A 15,657-nucleotide genomic window follows, 5' to 3' on the forward strand; every position below is an offset into this window, starting at 1 on the left:
ATAAGTGCACGTCACTAGGGGAGAGAAGCCGATCTGAAGCCACACACGGTGCGATTTCAGCTACGTGACACTGGGAAAGGCAAGACATGGGGACAGTACAAGGATCGCTGGTCCCAGAGCTGGTGGGGGAGGACGGATGGACAGTGGAGGCAGTGAACACACTCAGTGTGACGTGATGACGGTGGGTACGTGTCGTCACACATTTGTGCCAATCTGTGAACTATACGACACCGAGAAGGACTGTGATGGAACTGAGGACTCTGGGTGATGACAACATATCTGCAGGTTCGTGGGTTGTAACAAACGCACCATCTCGTGGGGAGGGTGGCAGGGAGGAGACTCGGTGTGGAGCAGGGATCACAGGGGAATGAATCCCTGTACTTTCCTCTTAATTTTGCTGTAAACCTAAAACTGCTCTAAAAAATAAATTGCATTGATTAAAAAAATTATATTCTGAAAAACAAAATTAAATAAAGTCTTTAGTCAACAGTATCATACCAGTGATACACGTTATGGAAAGCTAGGTGAGGAAGATGTAGAAACTACAATTCGTAACTTTCTTGTGACTAAAATTAGTTCAAAACGAAGTTTGTTTTTTTTTAAAGAAAAAATATCCTAAGGAAATAATCCTAAACGCAAAAACGTAAAGAAGTGGAACATTACCTGATAAAGAGACGCATACAGAAGACTTTAAAATTCTGGATTTTGTGTTAATCGCTCCATGTGTAGCACACAAGTCAAAACCGGCGCCGCAAGAAAGGGCTCCGTACACGCCCCTCCCAGTGCCTCCAGGTCCCCCAGCTGTCGCTCCGCCCACACTGCCCGGCCCGCCCCGGCACTTGGGGAGCACACGCCCTTTCCTGCTCTCCAGGGCTCTCTCCGGATGCTTTAACAGGGGAGTGGAAGTCAAGCCGCATGCCCTTCCCGTCTGCCCTGCCCTCCTGGCACAGGGAGGGGCTGCACAGGCCAAAGCGCTGGGGAACCTAGTTACGGCGGCAACGGAAATGCGTTCGCACCGAGAAGGGAGAGAAGGGAGAGAAGGGAGTCGTAAGCAAGGAGAGAGGGTCGCCGGCAGCCTGCAGCCGAGGGGCTGGGCTGGCCTCGCCTCTGAGCCCGCATGAGGAGGGCGGCTGCAGACGCAGGGCTGGGCAAGCACGTCGGCACGCACGTCGGTACGCACAGGTACGCACACCGGCACGCACGCTCACGGGCACGTCAGACGCACGTACCCAGGTACGCACGCCACCACGCACGCTCAGGCACGTAGGCACGCTCACAGGCACGTCGGTACGCACACTGGCACGCACGCTCACGGGCACGTCAGACGCACGTACCCAGGTACGCACGCCACCACGCATGCTCAGGCACGTCGGCACGCACGTTGCCAGGTACACACGCTGGCGCACACGCCCGCGCACGCCCACGCACGCGGGCCTCCACCCCGAGCGCCCAGGGGCCTGGAAGCGGGGCGCTCCCGCAGCCGTCAGCCCATGCGCGCCCGGCCTCGCCCTCTGGACACCACGCCGCCCTGAAAGCAGCCAGCGTGCCGAGGGAGGCCGGCCGGCCCAGGGGGCAACCCGACACCCTCGGCCAGCGAAAAATGTCACGCTCAAAGAATGGGCGACACTCAAAAGATATAGAAACCGGCCTGAAGAAGCTCCCACTGACCAAGTCTAGAAATGACGAGTGTTGATTCCGACCCACGAACACGACAGGGCTCCCCCATCCACGCGCTGATGCACGCACGCGGGAAGAGGGAACGCTGTTCTTTCAGGAGCGGCAGGAAGTGTCCAGGTGTGGCGACAGACGGTCCGCTTGGCGCCCACCGTGGCAGTCGGCGTGCAGGTGGGAGTCCTGACCGGTGCTCGGGCTGGGTGCAGGTCTGATGAGGGAGGGAACCTCGCGTCCCAGAGCACCTCCTGGCTAAACACTAGTAAGTACTAGGGGGTAACAGCGCCTTCACAGGGCGGTCGCCAGCAGACGCCCACGTAACAGGCGACCCAGGCTGAGATCGCCAGCAGTGGGAAGGTCGGCCAACACTGCCGCAGCCTCTGCGGTGAACGGAGCATGGCACCACCACGGGGAGGCCACACCGGACAGGCCCAGGCTGACAGTCACCCACAGCACACAAGGCCTGTCCCCTAACCACGGCCAGAGAGGGAGATTCAGAAGAGACTAAGGGGCGTGCTTACTGAATGTCACACCTTTCTGGGCCAAAGAGCAAAAAAGATGCGGCCGGGACAGTTGGGGAGACGGGACCAGGGTGAGGACTCGCTGGCGGCCATGTGCCAGAGTTGTCGTCCTGAGAGGCAGGGCTGCTGCACAGCAGGCACGTAAATGTCTCGCAGCGTTAGCACAGGGGGGATGGGACAGCCCGAGGCCAGGTCTCGCATGTGTGAGCACAGACATGAACACGTGCACAAGTGTGAGCACGCGGCGGTGGTGCAGAAGCAAATGGCATAAAACGTTCAGAACCGAAAACCCGAATGCAGTTCTTTGTACTATTCCTGCAACTTCTCTGTAGGTTTAAAACTACTTCGAATTTAACAAAATTCTGGAAACAGCTCATCGACTCTGGGAGGACATTCCGGGAAGGGCCACGTAAAACACAGGGTCACAGGGTAGCGAAGTCAATCAGCAGATGATACAGGAAAACCAGTGACGCTGAACCACGAGCAGCCACATGCCTGAACGGTGCGCTAAGTCAGAGGAAAGCAACCAGGCCCCGGCAGGCCTGAAACCCCAGCAGCAGCGGCCTTCATCGGGGAGCACCGACACCCGGGGGTGGTTCTGCCCACACGCACAGGGTTGGGGACCCTCCCCAGACCCGCCAGGGCACCCCGTCAGCACAGGTCTCGCACAGAAGCGACTCTGGAGGGAAGGAGAGCAGGACAGGGACAGGGACAAGGACAACGGAGACAGAGAAAGGTCCTGAAAACACAGAGGAGAGCAGGGCCACGGGCTCCGCGCCCACACGCACGTTTCCGTCACCATGAATGCGACGCACCTCAGACCACACGGCTCCGTAAAAACGCAGCAAAGCTAAATGCGTGTAAAAGTGAGCAACAGAAAAACATTAAGATCAAGTTACTACAGGAAACGAGAGAATGAGGAGCAAACTAACATCCCTACAGGTGACGAAAAACGCCAAAAGGACAATCAAAAAGATGAAAACTGTAATGTTCTGTTTCAAAACAAGCCGAAGACGTTAAAAGGCATAAAAGAACAACACAAATCAGAAATAGCAAAACTTGGAAATGAGGTGAGAGTCAAGAGCGAAAATTAGAAAAGAAAATTTCATTTGAGAAACGAAGACTGAAGAAAACATGAGCAAATAAAAACATAACGCCTTAAGAAAAAACTAAGAAGGTGAAAAGAATAAAAAGTATAAAGATTTTTTAAAGGAGAGATTTAAAGGATTGTGTAAAGAAGATACAACATATGAATAACAGAACCTCCAAAAAGAAAAACAATATTAAAAAAAAAAAAAAACTAAGGAAAATATTCCTGAACAAAAAAATGTTTTAAACGTGTTTCAAGAACATAACACACACCTGAGGCCGCAATCCAGAATAACGAACTCCAAGTAAAATCAAAGGCTTTAAAAGAAAATAAGTTCTTCGAGCAAAAAGAACCATGATACACCAGAGAAGCACAGCCAGCATCAGACCTGGACAGCAAGGCTTCCCAGAAACAGTATCTTCAGCGACACACTTAAGGTTCTCAAGGGAAGAAAATGAGCCAAGGATCTTCTGGCTGCCGAAACTGGTCTTTAAGCAGAAGGGGCACGAGCGGTCACCAGCACGGCAAGCATTCGGGAACAGTCCCCATGAATCGTTCCGAAAGAATCTGGGAGCAAATGAGATTCCGAAAACCGAAACGACTAAGCAGACACCGGCAGGCAGGCCAGTCGTTAGCAGTAAGCACGGTTACCCACGGAGCCGAGGCTGAGCGCGGGTCGGGAGAGAGCAGACCACGTGAGCACTGCACAACGCACATGCGAGAAATGACAGGCCCCACTGGAGTCCTGCCACCCGAGAGGAGAGACTGCGTTTACACTCCCGATACGCAGCCGAGACGCCCAAAAGCCTGTTCCTAGCTGGAAGGGGCAGCCCCTTGAGCAGGACCCCCCAACGAAGCCTGAAGCCTGGCCAGGGAAGGCAGTCTGCACGTCTAGTCCCTGAGTCCCGCTAGGTGGGAGGGTTTCAGAAACGCTGTGGGCTCGCTCCAGACCCTCACTAACGCCAACGCGAGAAACAGAGCTGAGCGGCAGACCTGCCTGCTGAAACACAAATCACACTCTGCAGGGAAAGAAAAAGTCCACGGTCTCCACACGTCATCCGAGCCACCGCCACTAGGCACGCAGAGAAACAGGAACTGTGCCCCAGACCCCGGAGGAGAGGCAGCCGGCAGAGGCCAAACCTGAGATGGCCCCAATGCTGGGCTTGACAAAAGACATTAAGCAGCTTCTGTAAACAGCTTCAAAGAATAATGGGAAAATATGGTCTCAATAACTGAGCAGACAAGAATCTTATCAAAGAATGAGAAACCATAAAAAAGCCCTAAACGGAAACCCTAGACGGACAAAATACACTAACAAATATAAACCTCAATGGAGGGGCTTAGCAGCTGACGAGATGACAGAACCCCACGTGGTCAGGGCACCTAAGGATGAAACAAAAGAAATTGCCCAGTCTGAAGAGAGGTCCGAGACGTGTCACCAGGAGGTCCAGTAAAAAAAGGTAGGACTGGACAGAAAAGAATTTGAGGAAATCAAGGCCAGAATAGTCCAAATTGAGGAAAAATACTGACCAAGAGACGGAAAAACCCCAAGCAGCTAAATGTCAGGAGACCCAGGTCTAAATACAGCACAGACAAACCTCTGAAAACTTGACAATGACCTCAAGACAGGCAGACGTGAGACCTACTCCACACGGGACCAGAGGTACAAATTGAATCTTCAACCTCTTCCACTGGAGCCCGGAAGACAGTGGGACCACGGCTCCAAGCAGCAGAAACATGGTTTATCAGTTCTTAGAATAAGAGTTTGCAAAAGCCGGCCTTCTTTTTCTGTGATCTAGGACACGGTGACACGATTAGAAGAGAATTTCCTCAGAAGCATGGAGGAGCCCAGCTCAAGGACCAGAGGAAGATGTAAAGGACGCTAATTCTCGGATCACTTAGCCTTGTCGTTCTAGAAAATCAAATGACACACATCTGGACTTGCCTGGCTTATTCAAGAATATAGGAGAAATTAAATTTTAAATTAAAAAAAAAAAGTTGGAGAAAAATGGTCAACCCAGAAGTTGATATTCAAAACTGAGGGTACAATACCACCAGTCCCCAGTAAACGGAGGGGACAGAACCCACCGCCAGCAGACTGCCCACGAGACACAGACTCGCGCTCCTTCGAGGCAGCAGGCGCTCCTGCCGAGGGGACGGGGCCCCGAGGAGGGCGGGGAGACCGCGCAGAAAACGCTACCTTTGCTCCTCCTCTGACCTAGTTAAAAACGGACAGTTTCAAGCGAAAACAACATACTTTAAGATTGGGTTTATAAGTAAATACAAAGATATAACAACAAACAAGTCGGAAAGTAAACAAATCGGGACAAACACAGCCGGGAGCAACGCCTTTCCTGCATGCCAGGAACTGTCCGTCCCCTGCGCTGCCCTCCCGTCCACGGCTCAGAAGAACGGTCACCCGTGAGGGTCACCCTGCTGACAGTCTCCCCGTGTTCTTCTCAGTCAGTCTAAACCATGGCGATGAACCGTCTCACGCAAAGACCCTCTGGCTCACGTGACACAAACGAGTCTACCTGAATTTAGAGTCACATGCGAATGTAGGAAGCCAGTGCCGACGCGCGTCTGGCCCCCCGAGGAGGTCCGCTCGAGATGCCCCACTGCATGGTCCCGTGCAGCCCTCAGTGCCCGTAGCGCCCTGTACCTCTGTCCCCGATCCCGGTCCTGGAGAGTCCACTTTCCTCTTTTTCCTGGGCCCGATGGCGGCCAGTGCTGTGAGGTTGGCATCGCGCTGCCGCATCTGTGCCAGCTCTTGCTGCTGCATCTTTGTTTTGAAGAGGAAACAAGGACCGTCATTTCACGCATGTCCCGCTCACCACGAAAGCAATAAAAACACACCCCGGGGGTTTGCCGAAATTTCCTACGTTAAAATTCCTTTAACGTTTTGCTTTCTTCTTAACAGTAAGCATGTTATACAATCAGGGAAATAATAAAATGCTCATCTTAGAAAACGCAAAAATTACGAAAAAATTTTAAAAGTATGAAGACTAAACGCACCCGAAGAGAAACTACCACTGAATTTAAAGTAGGACAAACTGCTGGCACCAGAAAACACCTCTGCGAACGTTTTAAACAGCCACAGAGACGCCGCGCACAGAAACGCCATGGCCGCCTCGCTCCCCACTCTCGGGAGGTTCTGGCTGAATCTGCACGCTTTCGAGTGCGCACTGAAGATCCTCTGACTGAAACGCTCCCTTACCTCCTTTGCCTTCTGTTTCAACCTTAATTGTTCTGGATCTTCTTGTCTGGACCGAGACTATTTTTCAAAGAAGTAAAAAATAAAAATAAGTTATAACCAAAATGTTTATCACCTAAAATGTTATCTTGATGATACGCTAACAATCTAGTCATGACAGAAAACATGATACATCTTTAAACGCTCAAAGCCAGAAGATGAAAATTCAGGTTGTGTGTCGTGGAGGAAAGAAAACCTCCTTCTTCAGCAAATCCGTCCCCTTCGGACGTGAGAACTAAGATATGGTCTGTGACACATCTGCCAGCCGCAGGGAGCTGGCTGGCTGACCAGGGTACCTGACTGTGCCGAGGGGTCCAGGTCCTGCCCCATGTGCCGAGGCCTCGTCCCCCAACCCCGCCCGACCGTGGGCACCACTCTGGCCTCCCGGAAGCCCCGAGGTCGCCGCGGGCGCCCAGGACGGGCAAAGGGAGGGCACCGCGGCCGAGGGCACCACAAGCACTTGCCTTCGCTGCCCGCATCAAGATCTCTCTCTCCTGCTCATCCTTCCTCTGTTTTTCGATCTGATCGAGCTGCTCAAAAAACTTGAGTTGAGCCCGGACGTCACTCGCCTGCTCGTACCTGTCGTCATCCTACAGAAATGGTGAAAATACTGTTTGTCATGACCCGGAGACCCCGCTGGACAGTCTGTGTGCCACCCCCTGCAGCCAGTTCCCACAGGTGCCACGCAGACCCCGACCCCTCCCCGTCCAGCCCAGTCCCGCATCTGGGGTGCTCTGTGCGTTCCCAGCGGGGGAGGAGGCTCGGGGAGCTGTACTTCATACACTTCAGAGTTTGAATTTTTCAAGCACCATTTTGAACTTTTCTTAAGAACGATCATTTTTAAAGCAAAACGGCCCCGTCCTTTTAACTGCTGCTCAGGAGGCGCTGTTGCCTGGGCCAGTGAGTGGCGCCTGTGTGGTGCGCTCGGCCCACCTCTGCCTGGTGCCCTGCTGGACGGCACGCATGGCCGAGCAGGGACGGCGCCATCCAGAAGGCACCATGGGAGGCCGGGCCTATGGTGCCTCTGATCGTCCACAAAACCAAACGGGCAACGATCTGAGTCACGGGGGTGGGCCGGGGCCCGGTCTGCAGGCTTGGCTGGGAACCCCAGGCAGGACAGGGGTGCAGGGCCCCGTCCCCTCTGAGGCGGAAGAGGCCAGCCCCGCCCCAGCCCGGGAGGACCATGCGCTCAGGGAAGCGCAGAGCTCAGCACGTGTGGGCCCGGGACGGGGCCTGGCGGCGGGATGCCCCGCTCGGGAAGCAGCGCGGTACCTTATAGGAGAAGTTCTTCTGCTGAGCTGTTTCCGATATTTTCTCGACGAGGTTCTGCAGCCTCTGCTGCGTGGCGTGAGACACGTAGCTCACCACGTCCGGGTGTAACTCCGTGATGCCATGCTTCTTACCTGCGGGTCAGGCAGAGCGAAGCGTCTGGGCAGGGTTCTGCCCCCGGCCACTGCTGCTTCCCGTGCCCCCAGGGACCGCCCCTCGCAGCCGCAGGGCGGCCAGGCAGGCCCACGGGCCAGCGTCACCACCACCAGGCTCATGCAAGGCTTCACGGGGGGAGGACACGCGGCAGGTGGCCAGGCCGAGTGTCAGTCATGGTGCCAGCAAGCCCACGCGGGGACGCAGAGTCCTGCTGGCACGTACCGATTTCCAGAATCCGTCTCTGCAGAGGCGCCGGGAGCAGGAAGGTCTCGTCCTTACAGGACCGCGTGAGGGTGCCCACCAGCTCCGAGTTCGTGGCCAGTATTCTCGCGCTTTCTTCCGACAGGTTCACTCCGGCCATCGACGCAACATCGTTAATGTCATCGTCGTCCCTTCAGAACAGAAGACAAGACGACCCTCGCTAAGCAACGGCTGCAGCGCCGGGCATGCCCAGGTGGTCCCAACGCAGGGCGGTGAACGGAGGGGCAGGGGACACGTTGCGGGAAGCACAGCTCGGGTCCCCCAGGCGTGCGTCCTGCCGGCCGCCTTCCACACTGTGCTGTCACCTGCAGAAGCCCAGCGTCTTCTCTGAACCCAAGTCTGGGCTTTCACAGGGAGTCGCGCTCGGGCGGAGGCCGAACGTGAGCCTTTGCGCACGGACGGACAGATGGACGGACGTGTGTGAGGGCCCCGCGGGCCCCACCGCGTTCCGAGGGCAGCCGCGCCGCCTGGCTGCTTCGCGAGCCTTTCCACGCAGAACCCTCGCGGGCCAGCGCGCTCCCGCGGCTCAGAACCACCGCCAGCCCCAGGAGGGCGCACGAGGCGCGCTTCCCGACTCGCTCTGGGGGAGCTGCCGGCCGACACCCACACCCGACCACTCGGCGAGCTCCCTGCGGCAAGGGCGTCCCGACAGGACCGGGTGACCTCGGAAACCAGCCCCCACCGCGCTCCGTGCCCGCCAGCGTGGCTGCCTGCCCCCGGACTGCCTTCCACGCAGAGGGTCCGGCTCAGAATCACGTGCTGCACCTCGTCTCGTGTCTCTTCAGCCTCCTTCGGCCTGGAACGTTCCGCAGCCTTTCCTTGACTCTCGTGCCCTTGACACGGGGAGGTCACAGGCCAGCTGTCTTGCCGCACGTCCTGGTTCTCCCTCTGGCCACCGTCCCTCCTGCCGAGGTATGGGACGCGTCTTCGGCAGGAACCTCACAGTCACGTGGCCTCGCTGGCCGCCCCCCGCAGGGGCTGGGCTGGTCCCTCGTCGGCATGTACTCGAGTCGGCCGGTGGTCCCTGCCCGGCTTCCCCGCCGTCGGGGCGCCCCTCCCGTGGTCAGTGAGGACGTGGGCACGTGGGTGGGTATCCCGTTCCTCGTGAACTGTATCTGTGTATCCATTTTCAGGGGCTCGTGGTCTCCGCCTCAGCCGTGGGCGCAGTCTCTGACTGCAGACGTGGCCTGCAGCAGGGAGGCCGCCCGCCCGCCCCGAGCACCGCCTCCCACCTCACGACGTGTGCTAAGTGCCTTGAGCTTTCTGATCCCGGCCCAGGAATGAGCCTTTGTCAGGCGCCTGGTCACTGCAGGAAAATGGGACCTGAGCGCCGGTGTGCTCGCCGCCACCGGGTGTCTGCTCCTGCTCCCTCAGCGGGTGGAGCGAGGACTTTCCACCTGCAGGAGGTCGACCTGTCTCCACTGAACCACGAGCTTCCAACACAACCTGGCCCGTTCCGTACCTGCTGCCCCCTGCCCTCCCTCCCCTTCCTGGGGGAAGCGGGGGCGGCTGCAGCCCATTCGCCTGCTCCTCGGACCCGCAGGGAGGCTGCCCCCCACCTCCTGCACCGGCCCGCCCCACCCCGCCAGCGCACATCCAGCCCCGCTGCAGCCACCTAACGGCGCTGGGGAAGGAGTGTCCGGGAAAGGGGGTCCCGCAGAAGTCTCCCAAAACACACTCTCTCCTGCTTCACCGCAACGAAAGCTATCACCATGGCCCCCCCGCGGCCACGTCCCCGACACGGGACTCCACTACGACGACACGCAGACCGCTGCTCCGCAAGACACCCCCAGACAGTGCTCCCCAGGACTCTGGGGCTGGAAGGGGCAGGGTGCATCCCACGCACGCCCGCAGCGCCCTCAGGGTGCCACGTCTGCAGACTGGCGCTCTCGCCTTCGCTCAGAAACCAGCCGCGCGGCTCACTCCTTACCGAAACGAACCTCCCCCGGGCTCCTTGAGTTTATTTTTCTGTGCGGCAGCTGCTTGGGCCGAGACAGCAGACAGCGCTTTGGTTCCAGGTAGCACGGCAGGCTTCACCACGGGGACTGCAAGACAAGAGACGCCGTGTGCCACCGACACGCAAGCACGTGCGTCCGTGCCCCTCCCGCCGAGGCACGCCGCTGCAGTGCCTGAGGGGCCCGGGGAGGGACGTGCCCCCACCCCGCGACAGCGGGGTCCCAGAGAGGCTGGGGTTTCTAACTCGAGTACGGGGGGCAGCGGCAGCTCGCAAGCCGAGTGCCGGAGCGACGACTGCCAGACACGGGCAGCGGGAACGTGTGCGGGAGGATCGAGACCGCGCTGGCGGAAGCGGGAGCCGCCGCCACCACGCGCAGGCCGCACGCCGGAGCGCACGTACACGGCCGCCACAGCGACGCACGCTCCAGCGCGATTCACGACCACAAGGCTGTCCGGCGAGTGGCCGTGAGACGCCCGCGAGGCCCTTACCTGGCTGCAGCTGGTTCAGCTGGATCTGCTGGGGTGTGGTGAGCACGATGCGGTTGTGAGGCTGCCGGAGGGCCACCATGGGTGTCTGCGTCAACGTCACCTGTGGGGGCCGGATCAGCGCTCCAGGCTTGGGTGGCGGTTGGATCACCTGAGGCAGAGCCCACAGCCCTCGTGAGCACACGCTGCCGAGAGCTGCCAGCACTCCGTCCCCAGCCGTGGCCCTGCCCTGGCCCGGAGCGGGGCGGCCCCAACAGGACCGCAGGGTCAGACGGCGGCCACCCACGTCCGGCGCCACGGCCAGAGCCAGCTCCTCAGGGCAGACGCACCGCACGACCAGCACGCTGAGCGCAATGCCCGGAGGAGGGGGCGGCGCTCAGTGCCCCAGCGTGGGGAGGTCCCCCTCCACCGGTCAGTGAAGGTGACGGGTGACGTGGCTACCTGGAGCTGCAGGTCAGGCTCTCTCCCTCCCCAACATTTTCTCTCTGAGGCGAGGTGGCTCTCACAGCAGGCGGCGGGGATTAGATTTCCTACGCGCCAGCCCTGAACTTGGCCCCAAAGAAGGGCCTCTCTCCTGTCCCCCAGCCGCGGCCTGCGCCCCGCCCTGCCAGCTGTGCTCCCACTGCTCGGCGCACCCCGCCTTTCCCTCCGCCACTGAGCACACGCTCGGCCGCCACTTCCGCGCACCATCTCCCGCTTGCCCGTCCGGTCAGCTCACCGCATTGCCCGTCCGGTCAGCTCACCGCCCCGAGAGGGGCCCGGGCCTCCCGCCCGCCCGCCGCAGCACGGAGCACGCCTGTGCGGGACACGAAGCGCGTGCCCAAAGCCACGCGGCTGCAGGCCACACGGCCTTGCCCGGAACCTCTGGGGCCAGGCAGCCACAGCTGGATTCTGAATCCCACGAAGGTAACCTGGAGGGTGTGTCATGGGACGCCCACAGGTCGTAAGCCAGCAGGCGAGGGGCCCCGTGAGCTCTCGGCTCGCTGCCTGGGTATCTATCACACGCGCCACCGTGAAACCCACCCCACAACCGCCTGCCACGTGCTCGCGAGGGAGCCTGCATGGCGTGTTTCTGTAGCTGTCTTTAATGAGAACGGAATCTCTTTGAAATTATCTTAAAAGCACCAATCTTGCTACCGGAGCAAACACGTCCTTCCTCCAGCCTCAGGGCCCAGGATACTGGACACGAACCATCAGCAGTTTCGGCATCTGAGAACCACCCAGCCCAGCCGGCGTGTCCAGAACCAAGCACACGTCATCTGTCCCCTGCATGGGGCCACTGCCCTTCATCAAAGACAACACCCAACTCAGTCACTGCAAAAACATGTCGATCGTTTTGACCACGAACACCCTGGACACGTGCCAACAAAAGCCACCACGCTTACTTTACTGAGAAACGAACTACATGGTTGCGGGGCCTCGGCCGCTGGTTTAACTGTGGAGACTGACACCCCAGCCCGCCTGCAGGGGGTCCCCCTGAGCCGGGGCGACGGGCTCCCGCCTGCATACCAGCGGCGTGGGCCGCCCCTGCTTGCCAGCGCCCACCTGTGTGGGCTGCGTGAGGCTGATGACAGGGGGCTGGAGGGCGCTGGTCACACTGGCCGCCGTCTTCCCGGCTGTGCGCTGGACCGAGCTGCTCAGCACCACGGCCGTGAGCGCGGTGGTGGCCTGCGAGGCGGGCGGCTGCTGCTGCTGGCTCTGCTGGATGAAGGCTGCCGAGTCGGGGGTCAGCTGTCTCAAGGCGGGCAAGCTCCTCTGGGCAGAAACAGACACGGGGTCGGGCGGGCGGCCCGGCTGCGCGTTCCCTTCCCCCAAACCCCGAAGGAGCCCGTCCGAGAAAGGTTCTCAGGCCAAAGAGCGTAGGTTTCAGATCTGAAGGAGGTGCCTCTGATGTCAGGTATCAATACGTGTGTGTATGTGTGTGTGTGTGTCTCTCTCTCTCACTCACACACACACGTGCATCACCAAGATTATTCTCGGTAGAAAAAGCAGCATTTCTAAAATGCCCTTAAGAACGCCACAGCATCAGAGACTGTCTGATGGGGGCTGCCGATGCCGCTGAAGCCCTGGGTGCTCCCCGGGTGAGTGCCCCGTCAGCTGTCACGCCACGGGCCACCGGGGGGTTGCCCTGTGCTTACGGGCAATGGCCGCAGCACCCGGGGTCTCAAAACCCCCAGAAAAGCCTCTGAAGAGGACACCGGGACATTCCTCACAGGGCGCTTGGACCTTTCAAACACAGCGGCAACAACTGTAAACCACACTCCTGCCTCCGGACACCCCTCTCCGATGCCTGGGGGCGCCCGAGCCGGTCAAGGGGCCTCACACTCACCTTCAGGAAAGGCACGAGGTACGGTTGAGGTGAAGAATTAAGCTCTCGGTACAACCTGCTAGTGAAGTCTTCGGCTTCAATTTTTCCGTCCTGAAAAATAAAATACGCACTGAGATGCCCGTGAGAGGGAGTGCACACGCCCCTTCGCTCGGCGACGCCCTGCTCTCGTGGCCCACAGTCAGCTGTGTCCCGGCCCGTGCTGGGGCTGGACGGAGGCGTCAGGAAGTCAGCGTGCTGCATGTCCTGGCCGACAGGGGTGTGCTCGGGGGCAGCTGGAGGCTCGCCCGGCCCTTCCTGAGCCAGCTGGTGGTGGCGTCTGCGCCTGGGCTCCCTCTTGTTCCCTTCACCCAGCTGCCACCCAACACTCCCCAAGTATCCCGCGCCCCCGGCATTTCCTCAGGCGCCGGACCAGCCTCGCAGCGGCCTCACTGGCAACGCCAAGGCTGCAGGTGGAGGGTGCACAGGGGCACTTTACTCAAGCGACAGCTCCGGGAGGCGGCCGCGCACAGGGAGGCCCCGGCAACGCGGCACGCGCCACGCACCAGCAGGTGCTGCACCAGCTCCTTCACGTTGGCCGCCGTCTCCGTGGACTGCTTCCCGGACGACGCCAGCTTTATCAACGTAGACAGGAAGTTTTTACATTTCTTCACGTTCTCCATAGTTTCCTGCGTTCGAAAGACACGGACGGAAAGTCTCAGAAAGCACACCTTCGTCACCGCTTGTGCTTCAACTAAGACGTGAAGGCAAGAAGCGCATTTCTCCTCTAAACTTGAGAAAATGCAGTAACTGCCACGGCCTGCTGATGGGGTGCAGACCAGAGCGTGCGCTCCGCGGCCCGCCGTCCCCCCTTCAGGACAGAAGCGGAGGAAACAGCCAGAACGTGAACGAGGTGAATCGCGGGGTGTTCACGGTGACGCCGGTGGTCGTAAAGATAGCCTGACGCCTGTCCGGACGCACAACGGGGGTCACGCTGTGACGCCGCTGCTGGGGACACGCGATGCTCACAGAGGAGCAGGGAAAAGCGTCCAGCGCGACCCCACCGACTCAGACAGCCGCACGCAGAGCAACGCTACGGGCAGGCAAGTCACGACGGGCCACCGTGCTGCTGTGCCCCAGCTCTGCCCAGTCCACGCGCGTCTCCCAGCGCCCCGGCTATGCCTGCCACCGCAGGTCCTCTGTGGCCCGAAAGCCCCGTGCAGGAGAAGGGGGCCCTTCCTGACACCCCTGAGGCCTCTGCTCTCAGACCCCGTGCCGGGGGGCCATGCACACCCCGAGGCACTTGCGTGTCCGGGCTGCGGCTGGCGCTCTAAGCTGCACGAACGGGCCGTGGGGCCCCAGCCAGCCCCGGAACCTTGAGAGGCAAGACAGGTGACGCCGTGGGCCAGACGTGGCCCACTGCCTGTGGCAGGCCCGAGGGGCGCGGGGCGGCGGCACTCACCGTGGCAGCTGTGGAGGTGGTGGTGGCCCCTGGGACCGATCGCTGAGGTGGCCCGGTCTGCACAGCCGTCGCTGTCCCGAGCGACGTCGTCTGGGCGGTGCCACCCAGAACGAGCTGCGGCTACAAGAACCCAAAGCAGGAGGTGAACAGAGGCTACGGGGAGGCGGCCTCCGCGTCCGGTGGGCCCCCCCTGCAGACCCTCGGGACCCGTGACAGACCGCACCCCCGCGCTGCAGTCCCGTACACCTGAGGGACAGGGCTTCGTGCCTGCGTCAGAAACTGACAGATTACGCCGACCGCTGGCAAGACATTGGCTGTCGCTAGTCCCTGAAAGTCGCGTGGTGGCCGGCTCAGGCCACCTGCCACACGCACCTGGCCCATCAGCAACGACAGCTGGTCTGAAGAGAGCCCGGTGACGGAGGCCGGGACGTCCCACACTGTCAGCCCCAGTGCGGGGTGGTGCGGGGTGACAGAGGAGGGGCCTACGCCCTCGGCCCCCAGACCCTCCCTTCCTTCTCATCCGGACACGTCAGGGAAGGGGGTTCGGAGCGATAGGAGGGCTGAGAGGGCTCCCCGCTGAACAGATGGCCACCAGACCTCAGGCATGGGGGCCCAGCCTGCCCCCCATCCGGCCACCGACACTTCCGCTCCACACCTGCTGGTTTTTCTCAGCGGGTCCTTTTCCAATGGACAGACCCTGCCGTCAACCCGTTTTACAACTTCTCAAGGTAGGGGCAGTGCAACCCGTGTGTGACGGGCGGGGACCCCTGCTGTCAGGGGCGCTGGCACACTGTAACCGTGGCAGCTGCAACCTCTACTGACCCCTCCAGACTCGGAGGTGCCCTAGTGACCCCAGCATCAGGGGCCTGTGAGCTGGAGGCGGTGATGGCGTTTCCTTCAGTCTGGGGCTTCCACTCGTAACACTGGGCACGTGCTACTTGTAACTAGAAAATGGCAAACAAAGCCACGAAGGAAAAAACCCGAGGAGGAGAAACCACGCCGCCGTGTCTGGGCAGCGAGGGGAGCGGCAGGGAGCCGTCCGGGGGCCCCGCATGTCCAGGAGTCCCCCTTACATGGGATTTGCTCCCACAACCTGTCCTGCGGCCAACGAGCTCAAACTGCACCCGCGGAGCCGAGACGGCCCTCGTCTTCCACTAACCGGACACGGGCCTGAGTGCGCCTCACCACACTGTCAGAGGACCCCTTCCAGACTCTCAACTCGGGGCG

At 59.9% G+C, this 15,657-nt stretch overlaps 1 protein-coding gene across 1 annotated transcript in view; it reads right to left on the reverse strand.

Moving 5' to 3' along the window:
- The window catches only part of TAF4 (TATA-box binding protein associated factor 4), a 60,511-nt gene that overhangs the window by 11,053 nt on the left and 33,801 nt on the right, over positions 1-15,657 (reverse strand). Inside the window, exons 4-14 of the mRNA XM_015597166.1 lie at positions 14,431-14,550; positions 13,535-13,657; positions 12,993-13,082; positions 12,173-12,418; positions 10,667-10,814; positions 10,152-10,266; positions 8,183-8,352; positions 7,808-7,938; positions 7,000-7,125; positions 6,500-6,556; positions 5,945-6,064 (exon numbers count right to left, since the gene is read on the reverse strand). Coding sequence (XP_015452652.1) covers positions 5,945-6,064; positions 6,500-6,556; positions 7,000-7,125; positions 7,808-7,938; positions 8,183-8,352; positions 10,152-10,266; positions 10,667-10,814; positions 12,173-12,418; positions 12,993-13,082; positions 13,535-13,657; positions 14,431-14,550 — 1,446 coding nt within the window. The remainder of the gene's footprint in view (positions 1-5,944; positions 6,065-6,499; positions 6,557-6,999; positions 7,126-7,807; positions 7,939-8,182; positions 8,353-10,151; positions 10,267-10,666; positions 10,815-12,172; positions 12,419-12,992; positions 13,083-13,534; positions 13,658-14,430; positions 14,551-15,657) is intronic.

Source organism: Pteropus alecto, unplaced genomic scaffold (genome assembly GCF_000325575.1).
Source record: "Pteropus alecto unplaced genomic scaffold, ASM32557v1 scaffold45, whole genome shotgun sequence".
Classification (NCBI taxonomy): domain Eukaryota; kingdom Metazoa; phylum Chordata; class Mammalia; order Chiroptera; family Pteropodidae; genus Pteropus; species Pteropus alecto.